Genomic DNA, 20,445 nt, shown 5'->3' on the forward strand with positions numbered 1-20,445 from the left:
GGAACAGAAGAAACAAAGAGTGTAAGTGATGATGAAGCTAGCCTAAAAATCTTTCATAACTCAGATCATGAGTTTTTTTGATACTCTCCTTGAGTCAGACAGGTGGATGAAATGGAACATGACTATTTGTTTAGATTCTCATGCATACACAGCAGTCACTTCAGTCATACAAAGTTATTTTTATTTAGCAATTGCATCTTCAACAGTTACTCCATTATTAAGATTTTTCTTAAATAAAAATTCTGCTTTCCATAAAAAAAGCTGTAATTAACAAAAGTTGCTTTCTCTTTTTTTCACCTAATTTTCTGAAATGATGTAGAAGGAACAGCACGCTTAGAAGAGCCAGATTCTTCCTCATTTTCATGTAAACGCTTTCTTGTGGTTGGCTAAAAGGAAGATACAGCAGGATGGCTACATGAAATCAGGTAAGACAGAGACTAACTGTTTTTTGCTTGCTACAGAATTATGTGACCAAAAAACCAGCATGACTAACAAATGTTTCTCTACCAAGATCTATTTCATTATATTTGATCCCTCTCATATAAGACATTGCTCCCAGCTTTATCTTCCACTACTGTTTAAAATTCTCCTAAATAGCATCTAGTAATGAATATCACAATACCATTCTAAACTTTCACTAACATGAGAACTTTTTCCTTGCATACTAAACATTTGTGACTTGAATCCATCAAAATATACATGTTCAACAATTTAGTTTTAAATACATGAATAATCCTTTAAGGCCCACAAGACTATTTCTATACATTTAAACAAAGCGTCTTGCCAAAGCACAGAAATCCATTGCATCTATTCAGAAAGCAGAGATAATTAGCAGACTGTAACATACAGTCAAAATGCACATTTCTCCAAGTTCTCAAAATTAATTGATTTTCTTATTATGGATTACTTTGAAATCTAGTTTCTCTATGCATCAAGTACTAATCTTCAAATATTAAATATACCATTTTTGATGTTTGTGGTGGATTCATACTGGCATGTGTCTGAGCAAGTAGCTGTTGAAATGTACTCTTCATATCCTCATCCTGTGAAAAAAAAAGCAGTAACTCTAAGTAGTATATGGAATATTTGAGGGAAAAGCCTACATTTTGGCTAATGAAATGGATCAGCAATGAAAGAATAAATTAATAAAGGAGAAAAGGAGGTTTCCCCACTTGCCCCCAAATAAACACCTTCCTAACATGGCTTCACCAAGGGCAAGTCTTGCCTGATCAGCCTAGTGGCCTTCTGTAATGGAGTGACTACATCAGTGGGCAAGGGAAGAGCTGTGGATGCCATCTACCTGGACTTCTGTAAGGCCTCTGATGTGGTCCCCCACAACATCCTTTTCTCTACATTGGAGAGACGCCGATTTGACGGACGGACCGTTCAATGGATAAGGAATTGGCTGGATGGTCACAACCAGAGAGTAGTGGTCAACGGCTCAATGTCTGGATGGAGATCAGTGACAGCTGGTGTACCTCGGGGGTCAGAACTGGGATCAGTACTGTTTACTATCTTCATCAATGACAAAGGCAGTGCAATCAAGTGCACCCTCAGCAAGTTTGCAGATGACACCAAGCTGAGTGGTGCGGTTGACAGTCTGAGGGATGCAATGCCGTCCAGAGGGACCTAGACAAGCTCGGGAAGCGGGCCCATGGAACCTCATGAGGCTCAACAAGGCCAAGTGCAAGGTCCTGCACCTAGGTCAGGGTAATCCCCAATATTGATATAGGCTGGGGGATGAAGGGATCGAGAGCAGCCCTGCCAAGGACTTGCAGGTGCTGGTGGATGAAAAACTCAATATGAGGCAGCAATGTGTGCTCGCAGCCCAGAAAACCAACCGCATCCTGGGCTGCATCAGAAGTGTGGCCAGCAGGTCGAGGTGGGGGATCCTCCCCCTCTGCTCTGGTGAGACCCCAGGCCAGGCTGGATGGGGCTGGGAGCAACCTGGTCTGGTGGGAGGTGTCCCTGCCCATGGCAGGGGGATTGGACTAGATGGACAGGGGGATCTTTAAGGTCCCTTCCAATCCAAACCATTCTATGATTCTGATATGCCCCACAGTAGAATTTTGAGCAGCTGGTTTATGTACAGTGCTGGTAAGAAAATAGTTCTGTTCCATTCTATAAAGAAACAGTTTCCCCTCAATAACTACTTAGCTAAAACTAGCCAAGCTAAAACTGAACTTGTAGTTTCATTCAACAAAGTATAACACCACTGAAAGAACTAAACATACAGGCTACGAGTTTGTGCAGGTAATTCATCAGTCAGCCTCATCAGGACTTGGGGCAGAGTTAATCGCTCTTGAAAAACAAGTATCTTCCTTATAGTCTTATATTCTGTTCTCATAATGACTTCCCTTTCTAACAGCATATTTTCATTTCCACTAGCTCAGCTTCATCAGTATCCCAAATTGGGCAGTTTTCATCACCACCACCCCCAAAAGCAAACCTGCTGTAGGTAGAGAAGAACTAGCTAAAACACCCGTACCCTAAAAAAAAAAAAAAGAAAATTCAAACAAACCAACCCCAACCTCACACACCAAGCTTTCAAACAAAAATGTTACCTTAAACAGCATCCTACAGTTATCTTTAACATAAGTAAGTCGATAGAACATATTAAAGGTTGTAAATGGAAATATTTGGAAAGCAAATATTCAGAAAATGGGCAATGAGCAAGCATTTCACTGAAGTGAAGTTTCACTTTTGAAAACCCAAAGTATTATCAACAAATATTGTATTATTCATAGAGCATTTGTATCTCTACAGAACTTCACTGGATAGAACAGCTCATTCTCTATTTACCCGAAGTCGTAAACAAAGAATGAGCTGTTAGTGGAGGGAAAGTGTCTGGGAGAGACACACTGCGAAAGAAGTGGACTTAGTCTCAGTTGTGCACAAACAGGCCTGGCTGCAGAAGCTCTAAGAGAAGGGAAGGACAGCAGAGGGGAGCAAAGGGCAGCAGAGGTCCTTTGTTAAGAGAAGCTAGTTTAGCAGAAAGTCAGGCATGTTTCAAGAGCAAAAGCTAGCACACAACCTCATTCTGGTTCAGCTGCCAATGACTGGGGTGTTCTTGGTGTAGGCTGGGCAACCTCAGGGACCAGGAAATCAGTGCAAACAAGATATTTAGTTGACATAGTTACTCCCCGTTTTAAAATCTCATTCTCTAGTTTCAGCAATTTCTCCTGCAGGAATTTTATTAGAATAGGTTGCTATGGATTACCGCCAAACCCTAAATCAGACTTCCAAACCTGAAATCAGGTCTTTAAACCTTTCCCAGGACTAAATGAAGCATGCTGCTCATAGTGATTTAATACAGATCATTTCCTTTGGCTGAGCTTTGAACAGTGACTGTGTGTCCACCAACTGAACAACTGATCTAGAACTAAAACCAGACATTTATTCTCAACAACCGACTGAAGCTAACAGGTTGAATAATTTTGTTTCATTATCACAGCAAAGACTGGGAAACTCAGAGAAGTGAATGGGACATTCACTGCTAGAGACAACTAGCAATAAGGATCATTGAGCTCCTAAGGATTTCAGATGTTTTAACTTGTTTTTTTGGGTGAAGGCAGGGGAAGGGATTCTTTTCCTAAGCTATGGAATATTGCAGTATCTCCTTTTTTCATTTACATATGTTCTTAAGTGCTACAAAGAGGCTTTGATGTGAATATCCAGTTTATTTATATAGATTTGGGACTTGTCTTTCTTTTCCAGTGTTACCTGTTTTGATTGTGGCTACATTTGAGTTGATGAGTAAGACAAGATAAATATTTTTCCATTTATATAACAAACACCTAAGTTTTTCTTCAGCATGCAACCAAACTAATCTTGTCCCATTCAAAAGATAGCAGTGAAGTTTTCAGAGGCAGAAACAGCAATTAATTGTTTATATGCTTTTGAAAAATGTTTTAAGTACCTGGTAAATACAGGTAAGACATCTCCACTTAGTAGTACTTAGGTTTAAGGAGCTCACTAAGTTTTAAAGTTTTAGAATGAAGCAAAGAATGATGTAAACAGCACAGGTATTTAAAACACTAATTTGAAAGCACTACTGGTTTAAATAAAGCTGTGGAAATTAAGTTTTGTTTGGAGAACATGCTTACTTGTAATATCTGAAAAATTCCCTAGTGGACCCAAAATCATTAGAAAGGGCTAACAGGCATTAGCTGTATGCATGCGTCTGTTGTGGTTTTTCCATACTAACTTTTAAAGACAATACTTACAGACAACACAAGAGGGAGTGGGGAGCCAGTAACTCCTTCTCACTACTCACAGTAACAGGACTCAAGGACCTCTTTTGGTGGTAGTATTCAACGTGTGTGATATCTAGAACTGAACATATTGGATGTTGGCCTTCCAAGCAGGCAGGGTACATCACCTATAAACAACTGATACTCTTAGTAACAGCCCGTGAAGGGAAACAGTTTAAAGAATGGCATCTGAATGCTAGACGACATTTGGATTTGTGGGTATGTTTTCTGAAACTTTTTGTCCCGTCTTCGAAATTAAACAGTAAGAGGTGTCCCTAAAGGGAATATCTAACCAAGATGGTAACAACTTGAATTTACATACCGAAATATCTCAAATTCTTAGCTTGTCTGTAACAGCGTCATATATTTCCCCTTTCCCATTATGCATACCAGTGATTCTTAAAGTCACTGTAGCATGGTTTATCAATAACATTTCCTGCTCAGAATTGTAATCTAAATGTAAGAATCTACATCCAATTAACACACTGTAAAAGTCACACACAAAACTATAGTAGTAAAAGCCAGGAATGCCAGGAAGAATTTTCTGATGCCCAGCAGTATAACTAGGACAAGTTAACGAGTCAAAAAAAAGTCATCCAAATGTATTTTCTGTCCCAGGAAGCTGCCAGCTGTTGAGCACTACGCGATACCCCCTTGCTTCCACCCCGTTTCTTATGCTCTTTACCTAAGCATCTGAAACCAGACAGTGTTCCCAGCGTGGGAATATGAATAGCATTATGCTCGGCATGAGTAAATAGAACCCATTGTGTGTCTCAGAGGTAGGCTGGGCGACTTTCTTCATCTGTCTCAATAAGAAATAGCCAGGAAAGCTTAGGCCCAGTGGTCACCTCTGGAGTGCCAAAATTAATAAAAGACTACCTAAAGACTACCTCTCACAAACCTAAGTAGACTGTAACAGGAGGCAGGGAAACCATCACCTCCTACTTTGAGGGTTCCCAAAGCAGTGACACTTACTCATATTCATTATAGTAAGAACATAGTCCTGGACACTTGCCAGAAACAAACTCTGCAGGATTCTGCACTGCCTGCCCACACAAACAAGATGAGTAACTGGGACTCTGTTACAATGCTCAAAGGAGGAGGTCCATCCTATCAGAATGACGATCAGACTTGGTCTCTAAAAAACACATCTTGATTCTTAGATCTTAAAGAGTTCTGAGAAGAGGTGTCTCAGAAAGGATGCAGAAGCTGCTGGCTGTATTGAAAGAAGGTATTCAGCAGACCACTCCATGCTTTTGTTGCAGTCCTCTCTGCAGGGACTAAAAATTCAAAAGCACAGACTAGCTACAGATGCAGACTGGGCTTTACTTTCTGAGAAAAAATTCCAGAGATCCAGGATTTTCCATTAAATTCAGAGCAGGTCATGGAGGCATACAAAGCATGTTGAAGCAGGACCACAGTATGGAAAGAAGCAGCTTAATACCAGTATCCTTCAACAAAAATAGAGATGAGAGGCCTGTCAATCTCTGCTGTTGAGTTGGCACCATACCTTCCAGCAGAAGCCAACTGGCTGGTGGGAAAGAATTAGTGACAGAAAAGCTGGCATTAAATAGAGCAACGGACTTGCAATTTGCTGGATGGCATGGCACCGAAGTAGAAAGAACTGTACCTATCACTTGTGCTCAACCACTAATTACAGTGTTGACCCAGGCAGATATCTGCCAGCTCTACCTATTCCAAGTCTTCCCGAGCAAAGACCAGGGACCACCGAAGTCTGATTCTCTTAACATCAAAATCAATTTTACCTTCCTCCCACAAAGAAAACACAGCTGTTTTGATGGAAAGGTTAGAGATGACAGGACTGCAGAAGTCCTGACACACTACTTGGCTAAAGGTCATAGGCTGGAACAGGACCTAGTTTAGCTTGTCAGAACTCTTCAGTACTCTACAATGCCTATAAAACATGATCCAGAGGCAAATATCTGTGGGATAACCACAGAATAGTGAACATACAAACTGTGAAGCGCCTTCTTCCAGCTGGACAAATTATAGAATCAGAGTCCTTCTCCCTTACCTGAATACAGGTTACTGAAGATGCATCAACCATGACACATATTTAGTCTGAGAGAATTACACTCCTTGGCAAGGACCCAAGCTGCTTTGAGCCACCTTTATTATATGACGATGTAATAACGATCATGAGACCAAGAGAACAAGAAGCTCTCCTATACAAGTTCTTACAGCTGTTGCTAAGGATCCTGATACAGTTAACCATAAGACACATTCTAGCATCAGTCAGGCTACATCAGGAGGTAATCAAATTGGTCAAGGCTGAGAAACGCCCTCAGCCTTGCAGAGAGGGTATAGGAAGTCATGTGAGCTGCAGTGCTGTTTGATAGTTAAGCCACAATGGTGCATTATCCAGACAATGAAAAGAAAAGGCAACAGACATAAAACTAAGGATAGTGTGGTCATTTTGGAGAAGAGAGGAAAAAGTTACTGATTCCTTTTTCTTTCTGGTAGAAAAGTGTGTGATGTGGAAAGGTAAAACCTACATATGGAGACCACATGACAAGGTGGAGGGCAAAGGAGAAGTCAAATTAAAAGCGAAATTAAGCAAAGATGTGTTTAGGGTGGGAAAAGGCACCAAACAGCATCAGGCAAGGCTACAAGACTACAAATAGCAGCAACAACAGTTGAAAAGGACCATGGAACTGAAGGACCGAGAAAGCGTACCATGCTGCAAGAGCAGCAGTAGGAAGGGGAAAGAGCTAATGAAGGCTTTGCCAAGGACAGCGGCCAAGAAAATAAACACATTGAAAAACAACAGGTGGTCTAGTTGCCATTGCAAGAGGAAAAGACAAGGAGAACAGGAAAAGAAGAAAGTCTGTGTGCTGCAGGACAGCATTTGCTTGTTGGGAGAGCATAGATGCAACTCTGTTCTCTATGCTGCAAGAAAGCAAAGGCTCCATCCCACAGAGGCTTTGACACGCAACTAGGTGCTGCAAGATCATCTTGCTTCCAACAGAGACACGGAAGCTGTCTGTTCAAGATGCTCACTGGGTTTGGTTTAGAGTTATCCAACAGCAGAGCAGTGGCTACAGTATCTGGGCTAATGTCATCCCTCAGGCTGGGATCTGACAGCTCCTCTTCCCACATGTCACTGACAACACCAGTAAGACAAACAAATAATTCTTAAAGATATGGCCTTTTTTCTCCCTTCTCTTTCTGTAAATAGGCAGCAGGATCTCTCTGGTCTTACAGCAGCCAGCAGAAACTGCATAGCCAGCTGGCAGGCAGGTGGCAGGGGATGCCCACGAGAAGCACCAAATGACAGTTGCTCTTCTGCTGGCTACTGTCAGAGACAACCCACGGACAGGCAGACTTAAGCTCTGACTTAAGACCACAGCTGTTATTCCCACAAAGCTAAAGAACTGGAGCTCTCATTGCCCAGCATTGTATCTCTTCTATGGTACTCTCCACAGAAGCAGGATCAGGCACATGTTACATTTCTGGTGACCACAGTAGTCAAGTGTTCCTCTGCTTCCTTGTAGAAGCAAATCAGACTGTATCAACAGAACCTCATAACATCCAGGCTACTGAAATGCCTTTGAATTTATCCCCGGAACAATCCAGCTTTGCTGTACTTCAGTTAAGACTCAATTCCTACCTGAAGCCAAGGATGCTCTAAGGCTTCCTCTGTTGTAAGACGTTTGTTTGGATCAACTACTAACAGCTTCTTCACAAGATCCAGAGCTAAAATAATAAAAGGAGTTGGTTGGCATATGAGCTATAAATTCATTACCTGAAAATAAGTTCTGCAATATGCATACACCAAAGCTATGGGCAACAATGCATCTTATAACACTTCAGAACAATGCCCCAAAATACTGGCTGGGCAGATCACTTCTTTTTTCTATGCAGAGGGAGGGCTGCAGACTGTAACCATTTTTCCTTCACATGCACATGATTCAACACATTTCAGTATACCAAAATTACCAGTAGATATACCGAGCACGTCCACGGTTTATGTTCTGAGCATGCAGAGGAAGTTCAGCACTTCCCTAAAAGCTTCAGTATTACTGTGGACAAGCAAAGACAGCTTAATTTTAGTTTCCTGGTTTGTGCTGTCTTGGAAAGCAGATTATCCATCTGGGAAGATTCGAAAGCAGAGACAAGACATACACATCTATGCTCAAACACAATCACATAAACCTTATTTCCTTAGGAAACTGCTTAATAGACGCTATGAAAAATATGTCATATTTCACGACTCCACATCTCCCATAAAGGAATTTTGGCAAGATCTACTTTTCATTGTATCTGATTATTCTGTTATACATACCATTAGGACTATGTACGACCCTAACATAATTTCCATTCTGATACATGTCTGACTTATGATTGAATAAGCTTCAAATAATTCAGAAAGAAGTTGTATTTGGTAAGAAAAAGAATGATCATATCATTTATTAGAAACTCCTCTGCACATACAAAGGGGTATCCAAGGCAAATACTACAATTATTTTGTCCACGTAAAACGTCCTGAAGAAGAAAAGCATGCAGACAGTAACTATCATTTTAGTTTGCTGTGCAAACACCCAAATAGTTCTGCAGACTACTTAGCTTAGAGTGGGCCAAACTTAATAGTTGACTCCACAAATGTGGCTGACATTTTAAGCTCAAAGACTAGCACCATGAAATAACTCTTAGCATTTCTCTCTTGGAATTCTAACTCATATCCCTTAAATTCCTGGCATTTTTGGTTCAACTCCTGAAGAATCTTTGAGCAAGGCAAAGTTTGTAGACCACCTTGATAAAGTCAGAAGAAAAAGTGAAAAGAGAAAAAAAATAGACATGTGTGCCCACAAAATCTATACTTCTGTAGTTAATAAAGCTAAATATTACTAAGAAAATCCTTCAGGGAAAATGCATCTGCTCTTTCTAATGCTTCAACTTTGAACTTACAAAAAATAAAAACATTAAAAGACTACTTTAAAAACTAAACATATCAACATGCAATGTGCCATACAGCTGAAAGGAAGTTAAAGGAAGACAAAACTACAGGAAGAGAGCTAGATATTCTGCTACCCACTGTAATGGAGTCATACCCATGTCTGATACATGCTTCCATTCTTTTGAAATGAACGTGTATTCTCCACGAGTGATTTGATCTTTCAGAGACAGCTGAGTGTTTTGCTCATTAAATGGTGGATATCCACACAAGCTATATAAAAGAAGAACACCAGTTAAATAACACAGATTTTGTCACAGTGAATGAAACACTAAAATCACACATCTTAAAGCATCTGCTGTTGTACCATCTTTTACACGTTCATCGTTTTAAACACACTTTACTGCCTAATAAAGATAGTGAAGTTGCCAAGTTTCGAGCCATGTATGTCGACGACTGCCCAATGAAGGTAGCATCTACACAATATCTTACCATACAAAAAGAATAACTCCTAAACTCCAGCAGTCCACAGCTCGGCCATATCCAGCAGTCCCAAGTGAATTTAGAACCTCAGGAGCAAGATACGTGGGAGTACCACATAATGTTTTCATAAGAGAAGTTTCTCCAAGAATCTTGGATTGTCCAAAATCTGTAATCTTGTATTTAAAAACGGTAACACCACATTACATATTAGGATTGGTTGTACTAGAACATATCATATTGTCAACATACATCAGGAGGCAACATTAAATTTCTTCTTTCCAGGTCAGTTCCAGTACATGACTATGAACAAAATTAACCCCAAACATTATGAAGTATTCTGTAAAAAAAACCTGGGGGGGGGGGGGGGGGGGGTAGGGAGAAATATGACAGAGGATCACACTTTACACTAACAAAAAGTACTCTCAGATTTGGATGTAAATGGACAACCACAGAATAAAGGAACTGTACTTTATTAGAAGAGATCACTTGAAAAATAAGCAGTTTAGCATGCAAATCTATTCAATGCTTTATCCAGGGCGGGGCGGGGGGGGGAGGGGGGGGAACCAAACACCCAGACCACCCACAAAAAATCCCCAACCCTAAACACCCACCCCACCCCTAAAAATCCAAGACAACAACAACAACAAAATTGTCACCATAGAGCCTGGATATTTGTGGAAATGCTGTCTCTAATTAAAGAATTTAGATTTTCTTGAGAAAATAAAAAAAGGTATCAACATTTGAAGTCATGTACTCAATTAAGTGCTATAATGCACAACATTTATCAGTTGTTCTTAGATAAGTGTATGGGTTGAAATACCCACAAGAGTAAAATAAAAACTATGAAAAAAAAAAATAATCAATGTTATAAGTTACTTCATAGTTTGTATAACTAATTCCATTTTTTATTTTTTGCTATGTTTATCTAAATATTGAGAAGAATGGGAAGGAATACTCCCAAGAATGTAAGTTTCCTTACCTTTATAAGACATGTCTCTTCAGAAGATGAAAGTAGCACATTCTCCGGCTTTAGATCCCGGTGTATAATTCCATTGTCATGAAGATACTAGATATATACAGATATATAATCAAAGAAAGACAAGCTTTAACTTTTTTAAATGTAAGCTTTCCAGTTTTTTTGCATAGCAATGGCAGGATAACTGAAGCGGTTGTTTAAGAGGCATGCATGCATTTAAAGCTACCCAGCTTATGACTCTCTTCTTAAAAAAACAAAACAAAACACCAACCAACCACCTTCGAAACCAGTACACTTTAAAGGTCAAATCCCAATGCAAGCACAGTATGTAGACCTGGCAAGGTGTTCCATTCTTCCCATTCCCTGGAATGCTGTAATTCTGTCTTCGTCTCAATAAAAGCAACAGAACTAAGGAAGACCAAAGTTCTATGTTGCCTTTATAGGAATTCTGGTTTTCATCTCTCTCCTTTCTTTTAGTCATTATTATTGTATGATCATACAGTCTTAAATACAAGTTCACATTTCAGCTTGCAAAGACAGCTAAGTTCACCCCACAACAGTCCTCACACTGGTGAGTAATAGTAGACAGATTTAAAAAACACCTCAGTCACAGAGCTGGAGCCTGAAAAAGGGTTCAAAAATCTGGTGATATAACTAGGAAAACTGAGTAAGGAAGAGATACAACATCAACCGCAGGTTAAATACACATAGGATTTTGAAAAAAGTTACTTTCTTGAGACAAGTGTAGAATTGTTCCCTTATCTGTAGTTCTGAAGTCTACATGCAAGTCTAGTATCCAGTTTTCTACTGGCTCTGAGAACAGACTTCTAGCTTCATTAGGAGAACATCTGACAGCAAACAAGAATCAACGTTCAGTCATAAATGACTTATGTTAAGACACAATGAAGCCTGTGTTAAAACTAGGAACAATGTCGATTCTAACGAGTAGTACGAAATAAGTCCTAGAGATGTGTTCACATTTACACTGAGGGGAAGCTTTCCTTTATTAGAGCTGAACACCTGGTATCATTATGAAATAGAAGGTAATGACACCACTTATTAGATGAGCGGCTGTCCCAAAAATGAGAATTGGGAAAAAATACAATAGTTTACTCACTAACAAGGAAAATAATTCTAAGTTTATTATTTATTAATATCTACTACAGAACAATTATTAAGTTGCTATTTTTGGCCATTGCAAGGTATTACAATTGAGTCAAAGGAAAAAATGAAAAGAACTAATCTGAAAGCATATTCAGGTCCAGACAATTAAGTCTGATATAGAAAACAACCTTGCAGAAGTTACTAATGAAATACACTTACCATTTCATGAATTTAGAAGAAATTTATCCAAGGAATCAATACTCAGTATTTGAGATCTATTAAAGCAGTCTTAATCTGTTGTCAGCTGAACTGAAATGTTTATTCAGCAGTGTACAGTAAAGCATCCAATCACTTATTTTTTTGAAAGGCTACTACACTGATGACTCTTTGCCCACACACTACTAAAAGTTTCATGTGATAATCCTGCCATCAATGAGCACAGTCTGTATTATTAGTTTAGTCCCTGTTTTTAATACGTAAGTGTTTGAATGTTCTTTAGCTGCACTGAGGTAAAGAATCTTGTTAAATCAACTTGTTAAAGAGTGTTGTGCTGATTGTTTGCACAGGTTTCAGAAGTGACAAATGACAGAAAAAAAGTCACCTGACTGACATTCATATGTATAACCATATTTTTCTTGGTAGAATTCATGATTTTGTACCTTTACAGCCAGCAGCATCTGATAAAAATACAACTTGCAGGTATCTTCTTTCATCTTGATTGGCCTTGACACTCTGTCATACAATTCTCCTCCTTCCATCCTAAAACAAATGCAGTAACAAGTCAATATATTACTTCCAAAAGACTCACCTCATTAGACAAGACTGAGACCAAAACATTTCGCTATTTTGGCTAAAGAGAAGGAATATATTTCTGAAAATGAGTGAGAGATGTCCTAAATACAGCACATGCCCTGCTGAATTAGGCCTAATCTCCTGAGTCTTCACTGGGAGTTGTTACAATATTTTTGATCTGCCTCCTCTTACAAGTTCAAAAAAAAAAATCAAAAAAGTAGCAGCAATCCACAAGAGCAGCATGGTGGGCAACTATCCAGGCACTAAGTGCCTTCAAAGCGTACAAAGATTACTGTCTCTTATCCTAGTTCCTAATTTTACAGAGGTTACAGAGAGCAGTGGAGGCCAGCAAAAGAAAAAACAACAACCAAACAAAAACCCCCAAAGTTCAGAACGATACACATTCTTCATGGCTATGAAAAACATTTAATTTTATGCATTTACTTTCAAACAAGTTACTTACAGTTCCAAAACAATGTAGTAATCCTCTGCTTCAAAGAAGTTTTTGATCTTGATTAAACAAGGCTAATAAAAAAGGGAACACAAATGGACACACATAAAAAAGTAGAAACATTTGTAAAAACTAACATTATCAACAGTTTATCATTCTCAGTTCCTATTTCAACCACGATTTCATTCCATAATTTCAACCATTCCAGCTAAACTAACACTTAACACAGCTGACGAGCACCCCAGGCTTTGGCAAACACTCAATATTCAGGTCTGTTGTCTTCTGCCCTGTACCTGCACACACAAAAACACTGAACTCTTGTGGTGATTACAAGCTCAACAAGTATCCTCACATTTTCCAATTGTGAGTTACCATACCCTCAACATATTCTTTATATGCAACAGTACATTGGGAAGCAAGGGAAAGTTCACTAAGCTATGCAAACTTTCTACTTCACAAAAGTAAAAGAAACGCCTTTTGCAGGGCAGGGGGGCAGAGGGGTGGGAACAAGGCGAAAGAGAGGATAAGAATTCAAAAAACTGCCAGTGGAATTGAATCTTTGTATTGCTTATCTGGCAGTATTTACAAAAACACAAGTCAATGAAAGATTTCTACAACAGTGGTTCAGGTTGAAACTTCTCCTGGAAGTTTCTTCTCAAATTTGCATCTCAGTTATTCAAAGTTTTAAAATCTCAAATCTGTAAAGACACAGTATACTTAAAAGAAGAAAAAAGAAGTGTTCAATAGACTTATTTACAAGAACAAATACATGCATCCTTTAATATATTTTGTAAACAGATAAAATTGATCTTTAGTTCCTACTCTAAGGGCAGTGAACTATGGAAGTACAGTAGGCAGCAAAAAGGCATAAAAATTTACCGTAACACTCACATGATCTATTTTCTTCAGAATTTCAATTTCTGTATTGATATTAAAAGCTGGGTTCTATTAAAAGAATCAAATATCATATTGGGTAAGACAGTGCTGTTCTGGAATAACACAAATCAGAAATAAGAGACAGTGCCAGAAAAGCTATCGTTTCATATCTCTTGCTGCTTTAAGTGACTGTAACATATAACCTTTTTCCATAAACTGATCAGGTGCCTTCAGTGAATTAAATGAACAGTCTGTTCTCACTATCTGTAGCAAGATATTGCTCCAGACATGTAATTTCACTGCAGGTTAGAAATCTCCACCTCATTTCCAAACTAAAAAAAAAAAAAAAAAAAAAAAAAAAGTTTTGCAAGTATATATTGGTATTGTCCTTTAAACAGCTTTCCTCCTTCCCAGATGTTTCCATATGGGCTAACCCTAAAATTAAACACTACTCTCTCCTAGCTTTTATTTGGTAAGATAACATAAACAGATTATTTTAATCTGTGGCTTAGGCTCAACTCGTGAAATCAACCCAGCAGGTTTTTTTGCTCTTCTTCCAGTCCTAATCGATCATCTTTGAACACACACGATCAAATCAGTATACAACGTTCCAGATGCAGTCCAATCTGTTTTGTACAATGGCATTTCTTAATAATTATCATTCATAACACCATTTCTTAATCTTTATGAGAAACATTCCAAAATTGCATTTTGCAATTTTCAATCACACTGACGTGTCATATTCATCCGCAAGTAACTATCTCTACCTCCTCCTCTGAACTAGGGAAAGTGTAGATTATAGCAGAAATTGTCGCTGATCTTGAAGTATACGATCTTCCATTATTAAACATTATCTAACTCCTACTACTCCAGCATACAAAACTATCAGTTCTTCATACATGATACTGCAGTCTTCCTTTCCATCAACAGAGACTTTGGGTCAGTGCCAGAGATGCAATAGGATGTTCCCACTTTTTGTGCCATGATCACTAAGTGGAATAGGACAGAAGACTAATCTCAAGACAAATTCTCAAAACTTCCACTAGTAACTAATTCTGCTCCCACTGAAGCCTCCTGGCGTCCCTTCCTCAGCCAGCTACCTTTCCACCTTAGAATTTTTGTCTTTACAAAAATATTTTCCAGATCAAGTAGTAGTTTCCTATACAGTACCTGATGAAATACTTGGTCAGTTTAAACAGATTCTGTATATCGTACTTCAGCTCTGAAGTCCATTTTCTCATCAAAGAAATTAATGTTAATCCAACGTGATTTAACTTCAGTAAATCCACAGCAGCACAATTTATGTAGCACCTTCTTCTATGGTCTTTTGCCTCTAACTGTACTTTTCTCCAGTTTATTCTACACACTTATATAAAATTAGAGTAAAAATATCCAAGCAAATTCCTATCTTTCTCAGGCTGGAGTAAAGCCACTTGGCTTGTTCTCCTTCAAATTCAGACTTCTGCTACAAGACTAGACACATGAAAAGCCCTTCCCAAAAGGTTTCATACAATTTTATAAAAAAGTATTTATGATGGGAGAGTTAGCACAGCTTGTCAATTTTCGGCCAGACTCTGCTGGTTATGATGTGCCTATCTCATGCATTTTAGTAGATAAACCCCACAAGACTCCCCACCATCCTTTGTATATAAGACATTAACAGTCCTAAATTATGAACATAATGAAATGTAGTCAAAGAATAAAAGCAAGCATTTTCTACAGAATTCTATAGATTCTGTAAGATCAAAAGGCATTTTGAAATTACATACAAAAGCCATTAAGTGAGGAAATCCTCTTTAGCTGAAGACAGCTGGGGAGTCAGAGAGGTTACCAAATATTCCAGGACCACTGAAAGATGGCAAAAAGACAGACAAGCAAACAAAAATACTTACTGCCTCTCTAATACCACTTGCCATAAACTTCCGTTTATTGATTATCTTTACCGCAACTTTATTGCAAGTGCTCTTCTCAAATGCCAGTTTGACTTCTCCACAGGCACCACTAACACAGAAGCACAGCTATGTCAGTGTTTACAAATACTTTTAAGAAATCTGCATGACAAGCATAGATGAATGAAATTAAAGTGTTGGATTACACACAATTTGAGGCTGCTGCTTTCTAACTTTCCGAATATGGCATGCCAGAACTTTCTCAGAAAGCACTCAATAGTTAGGAAGTCTATTTAAATAGCAAGTGATGTAAAGGGCCACCCATTCAGAAATGCAGGAGTAAATACGGACAGCGACTAATCTGTTTGTACACAGGGTACCAGTGAATAGCAAGGACAAGCTCTGCCAGCATTTCCATCACACAGACGCCCTTAAGGGAAGAGAACCTAGAGAACAGCTCTCTCAACACTGGACTACACAAATTTGAAGAACAGGTAGGGCAAGACTTTTATTTTTACTAAGTAGTGATTATATTAACAGACACAAATCCCTGTATTTTGCACTCTGATTTGTTTCCACATAAACATTCTCCTACAAATTCTTCGCTGACCATCTTTTTCCAAAAGATAAAGAAGTAGCCTTCATTTAAAATAGCCTCTCTCCTTTTTCCTGAAAACAGTTCTTTCCCCTTCTATCTGAAGGCCTCAACAGTACTGATGTAGAAAGCTATATTCCAACATAAAGCTCTTCCTTCCACTTCCAATAACAGAGTAAATTAATACACAAAATTTTAAAACTTGTTAAGAATCTACAGACTTTATTTTCTTCTAGAGAAAAAACCACTGGGTTTCATAATTAATGGTAGGTTACAAAACCCAAGGCAGTTATAGGAAACTGTTATAAAGCCAACATTCCTGTTTAAGCTGTTCTAAAGAACAGGTTTGCTTAGGTGTTATCATTCTTTTTTTAATTTAAACAGCAGTTCAGTTAACACTGGTAATAATTCCAGCACAAGATACTGAAAACAGTAACAAAATTAATGCTTAATAACTGTGGAAAGAAGGACGCTTACCTTCCCAAAGTCTTTGACATGATATATTTCTCTCTGAATTCTCTAGGAAACACCAACTGGTCATCCACCATAGGATCAGAAAATACAAACACTAGGAAGATGAGTGGAGATCATTTTTCTGTTACTAACTTTAAAATGTTGTTATAAGCAACAACTATGCTTCCTGAGCTGCTATAGTCAACAACACAACTAAGAAAATGCTGTCTGCTAGAAGAAAAACATAAATCCATAAAAAAGTTAATCGATGCTATAAATGGTATCAGCTATGGGTTAGCAAAGTGATCTTATTACTGAAAATGGACATCTTTGGTACTAACTTCACAACAGTGCTTAATCAATTAACACTACGTTTAAGGACAAAATAGGCAAGATTTCAATGTCACAGCAGGGAACAAAGAGAAGCGACAATCAGGAAGACAGCATCTTAGTGGAAAAGCAAAGACAAAGAAGAAAACCCCCAACTCTGCTCATTTTTAAGATTTTTTTAAATTATTATGCATCATTTGGTAAGTACACGGGGTTTTTTTTTCAACTTCCCTTGAATAGCCCATTTCCCCTGTTCCCACCAGCACATACACAGCTACTGAAGCACAAAACTATTTCAAAAATAGGAAAACAACTATAAAAGTTTATACTCTAGTAAGGTGGTCCCTGATGCAACTTGCTTTAAGTTTCCTTCTTTCAGTTTTTTTTCCCTAAGGTTGAGGTGGATACAGATAATTTTTATGTGAGTACTAAAACATCAATTCATAGCTGAATTTTAACAGCGCCCGTGAAGAAACTCAGCTTGCAAGAAATATATTCAAATCGCTGCAGAAATGACCTCTTGGTCAACACATGAAGAACCTACTTATGTTAGTACATCTCACCCTTATTAGTCTGTAGAGACAGTGCAATTTCAGAGTTGTGAGTCAGTGGAAGCCTCTTCCCTTTTCCAATGAGCTCTCTATTAACAAAAGTTCCATTTGCACTGTGGTCTTCAATGTAGGCAACATAGGAATTTTTTGGACCCATTTCCTCAAAGAAAAAAAAAATTGGGGAAGATAACAGTAGGGGAAAAATTACTTTACCATAAAGACATGACAGACAATAGAAATTTACTATTGTTGGCTCAGGAAATCAGACTGCTGAGATCATAAACAGGGCTAATGGAGCATCGCCAAGAGTCTCGTTAAAGGAGTCAACACTGAAGGTATTTAAACTTCTGTTTCTTTAGGATCCACCCTCACTAAAGTCAATCTCTTTCAATTATGCCAAAACAGAAAAATAGTTAACCTTTTTAGCACCTACCCTGAAAATTCGGAAATGCTTCTTGCTATAGTTTTGGTAGAAGCCAGTCTCAGACAATCCTAGCTTAGAAAAACTATAATCACAGCTTTTATCTCTTCCAAACCAGTATTCATCATTCACACAGTCTGCAGAGGGGGGAGTAAAGCAGAGAGAGAACACAAAATTGCAGGAAGTTATTAACTATGGCGCTACAGAATGATGCCAAATGGTAGTGAGTAGGATAACAAAGCCAAGATTCATCCTATACAATCAAGTTTATTTGCCTTAATTGAGACAAAGCACCATGCACTACCAACACCTTGCACAGTATTTTAATCATTTTACCCTCTTTAGTAACAGTACTCAGTGCACCTTCAGCAATAGAGAGACTCACATGATATATAAACAAAATATTTATGAAATGAAAAAATGAAGCAAGTAACAAAGAACATGAAAATCCCAGAATTCCTCTAAGTCTATGGAAGCTCTGTATCTGGATACTCAGTATAAACACTGGGATGGAGTACGGAATAAAACAATATCGCAGAAGTTGCGAGCTTGTACTTAAATTTACTTGTAATTAATTTAAAAAATGACAATACTCTCTACCAAGCTGACCAAAACTTTTCTGAGGTATTAGAAATGAACCAAGAGGCTTATTATAGCACACACATACCACAATTGCTGAAACCTTTTCCAAGTGCAAAGAGTCGACCCCAAGGCTGAGGAACAAGCTCTTCAGATTCCTGGTCCTCAGGGATTGGCGGAAGCTCCTGAGTGGGAACGGTGTCCAAAGAACTGAGGGTCCCAGAACTTGAGGAAGACTGACTAGTACTCTGTGACCCACTGGAAGAACTGGTACCACTCTGTGACTGCTGGGCACCTTGAGACTGCTGCGCTTCACTTCCAGTCTCTCGAGACATGTTGGCTTCAAAGAGAATATTTTAAAAAAACATTACTACAGTGAAATAAAACTGACATTCACACACCCTACTGTTAACATCCAAGCCTAATCTCAGTCTTCAAAGAAGTGAAACCTTCAACCAAAGCGTGCACGTGTGGATTGTATGTAAATCCCCAAGAATTTTGCAAACTATGATGTTTTTCTTCTAAACAAGAATGTGGTGCTGCCTCTACTGGCTCTAAAACAACAGTTTAATCTTATGCCCAGATTTTTACTTGAGCTCTTCAGGGCTCACACCCTACTTCACAAACGCATACGCAGCACTCTGACAAAGCATCCCCACACAAAGCAGTAACCATTGCAGCTCCCCAAACACAAAGGGAAAAACTGAAAAATGAAAACCAAGAACTATAAAACAAAGTACGTTTCCTTGATGCTGACAGCATCCCAACAGGTCTATCACACAGCAAGCCAATCTGGTGTTCTGGCTGAATATTCCTTGAACGTGGGCTATAACTCACGATTTTTCAAGCACCTCCTCCACGCAGGTTCTGTTCAGTAACTTTAAACACAGAACAGCCACACCTACGCACAACCACCGCACAAACTGCCAGGCTCGGACACCCGCCCCGAGCAGCTGCCGCCCGACAGCGGTGCGGGAAGGAAAGAGCGGCCCCGCCCGCCCCGTCGGACGGGACTCGCTCCGTGCCCGCCCCCGCCCCCGGGAGCAGCCGCAGCCAACTCGCCTCTACCGCTGCCCTCCAGCAGGGCCGCGTTCACCGCGCCGCGGGGCTGCCGGGGGGGTGTCGGGGCGCCCGCCAGCCTTCCCGGGGCCGCCGCATCCTCCAGGGCCGCCGCGCCCGCCTGCTCCTGGATCACGGACTCCCGCCCTTCGCAAGCCAGCTGCCACCCCGCTCAACCCCGGCTCGTTTAAATCGCCTCGCCAGCCTGGGACGTTTCGTCGTCAGCCATGACGGCGTGACGCGCCCCGGGGACCTTCCGCGTCGCTTTCCCGCAGAGCCGGGCATGGACGCGGCCAGGCCCACGGGGGGAGGCGGGCGGATCGGCGGACGGATCGTCAAACACGGCGCTCGTCTCAGCGGGACAGCCCCCGCCGCGGCACGCCCCCACCGACCTCCGCGACGCGACGTGACGTGACGTGACGTGACGTGCCACCCCTCCAGCGCCTCAGCCGCAGCGCCTCCTACCGCCCGGCGGGGCCGGCCCGCCTCACACCCCCGCCCGCAGCGTCCCCTGCCGGCCCGCTCGAGCACTGCGGCCCTGCCCCCGGCGGCCCCGCGCGGGCGAGCGGGCTGCACGACCCTCCCAGGAAAAGCACCGGAGGCCGGCCGCCAGCGGGGCGGAGCGGAGCGGGACGAGGCGAGGCGAGGCGAGGCGAGGCGGGGCGGGGCGCCCAGGAGCCGGGCCGGCTCCGGCAGCGGAGGGGGGAGTCCGAACTCA

At 40.3% G+C, this 20,445-nt stretch overlaps 1 protein-coding gene across 4 annotated transcripts; it reads right to left on the minus strand.

The window, feature by feature from the left end:
- Window positions 1-159: 159 nt before the first annotated feature.
- On the minus strand, window positions 160-19,429 carry CHEK2 (checkpoint kinase 2). Of its 4 annotated transcripts, none has more exons than XM_086474203.1 (15): window positions 19,409-19,427; window positions 18,757-19,008; window positions 18,102-18,226; window positions 17,681-17,828; window positions 16,812-16,902; window positions 15,743-15,851; window positions 13,866-13,919; window positions 12,987-13,048; window positions 12,391-12,490; window positions 10,631-10,717; window positions 9,661-9,824; window positions 9,326-9,441; window positions 7,885-7,970; window positions 963-1,043; window positions 160-386 (listed from the first exon to the last, which is right to left on the minus strand). In XM_086474203.1, exons 2-15 carry the CDS (start codon window positions 19,001-19,003, stop codon window positions 294-296), a joined length of 1,563 nt encoding a protein of 520 aa, XP_086330329.1. In that variant the 5' UTR covers window positions 19,004-19,008; window positions 19,409-19,427; the 3' UTR covers window positions 160-293. The 4 variants fall into 4 exon arrangements, with proteins under 4 accessions (XP_086330329.1, XP_086330327.1, XP_086330326.1 ...); XM_086474200.1 differs by lacking the exon at window positions 160-386 and adding an exon at window positions 4,227-4,381 and having other exon boundaries at window positions 981-1,043; window positions 19,409-19,429; XM_086474201.1 differs by lacking the exon at window positions 13,866-13,919 and having other exon boundaries at window positions 19,409-19,429.
- Window positions 19,430-20,445: the final 1,016 nt, after the last annotated feature.

This window comes from Leptosomus discolor, chromosome 16 (assembly GCF_034619465.1).
Source record: "Leptosomus discolor isolate bLepDis1 chromosome 16, bLepDis1.hap2, whole genome shotgun sequence".
Lineage (NCBI taxonomy): Eukaryota > Metazoa > Chordata > Aves > Leptosomiformes > Leptosomidae > Leptosomus > Leptosomus discolor.

What these genes read in the sequence shown, in the direction of transcription:
- CHEK2 (XM_086474203.1), bottom strand. Translation starts at nt 19,003, where the DNA reads ATGTCTCGAGAGACTGGAAGTGAAGCGCAGCAGTCTCAAGGTGCCCAG. An exon ending in AGCATTTCCGAATTTTCAGG is followed by an intron (nt 17,829 to 18,101) that starts GTAGGTGCTAAA and finishes TTTTTCTTTGAG; the next exon opens with GAAATGGGTCCAAAAAATTC. An exon ending in TACTACATTGTTTTGGAACT is followed by an intron (nt 12,491 to 12,986) that starts GTAAGTAACTTG and finishes CATTTGTTTTAG; the next exon opens with GATGGAAGGAGGAGAATTGT.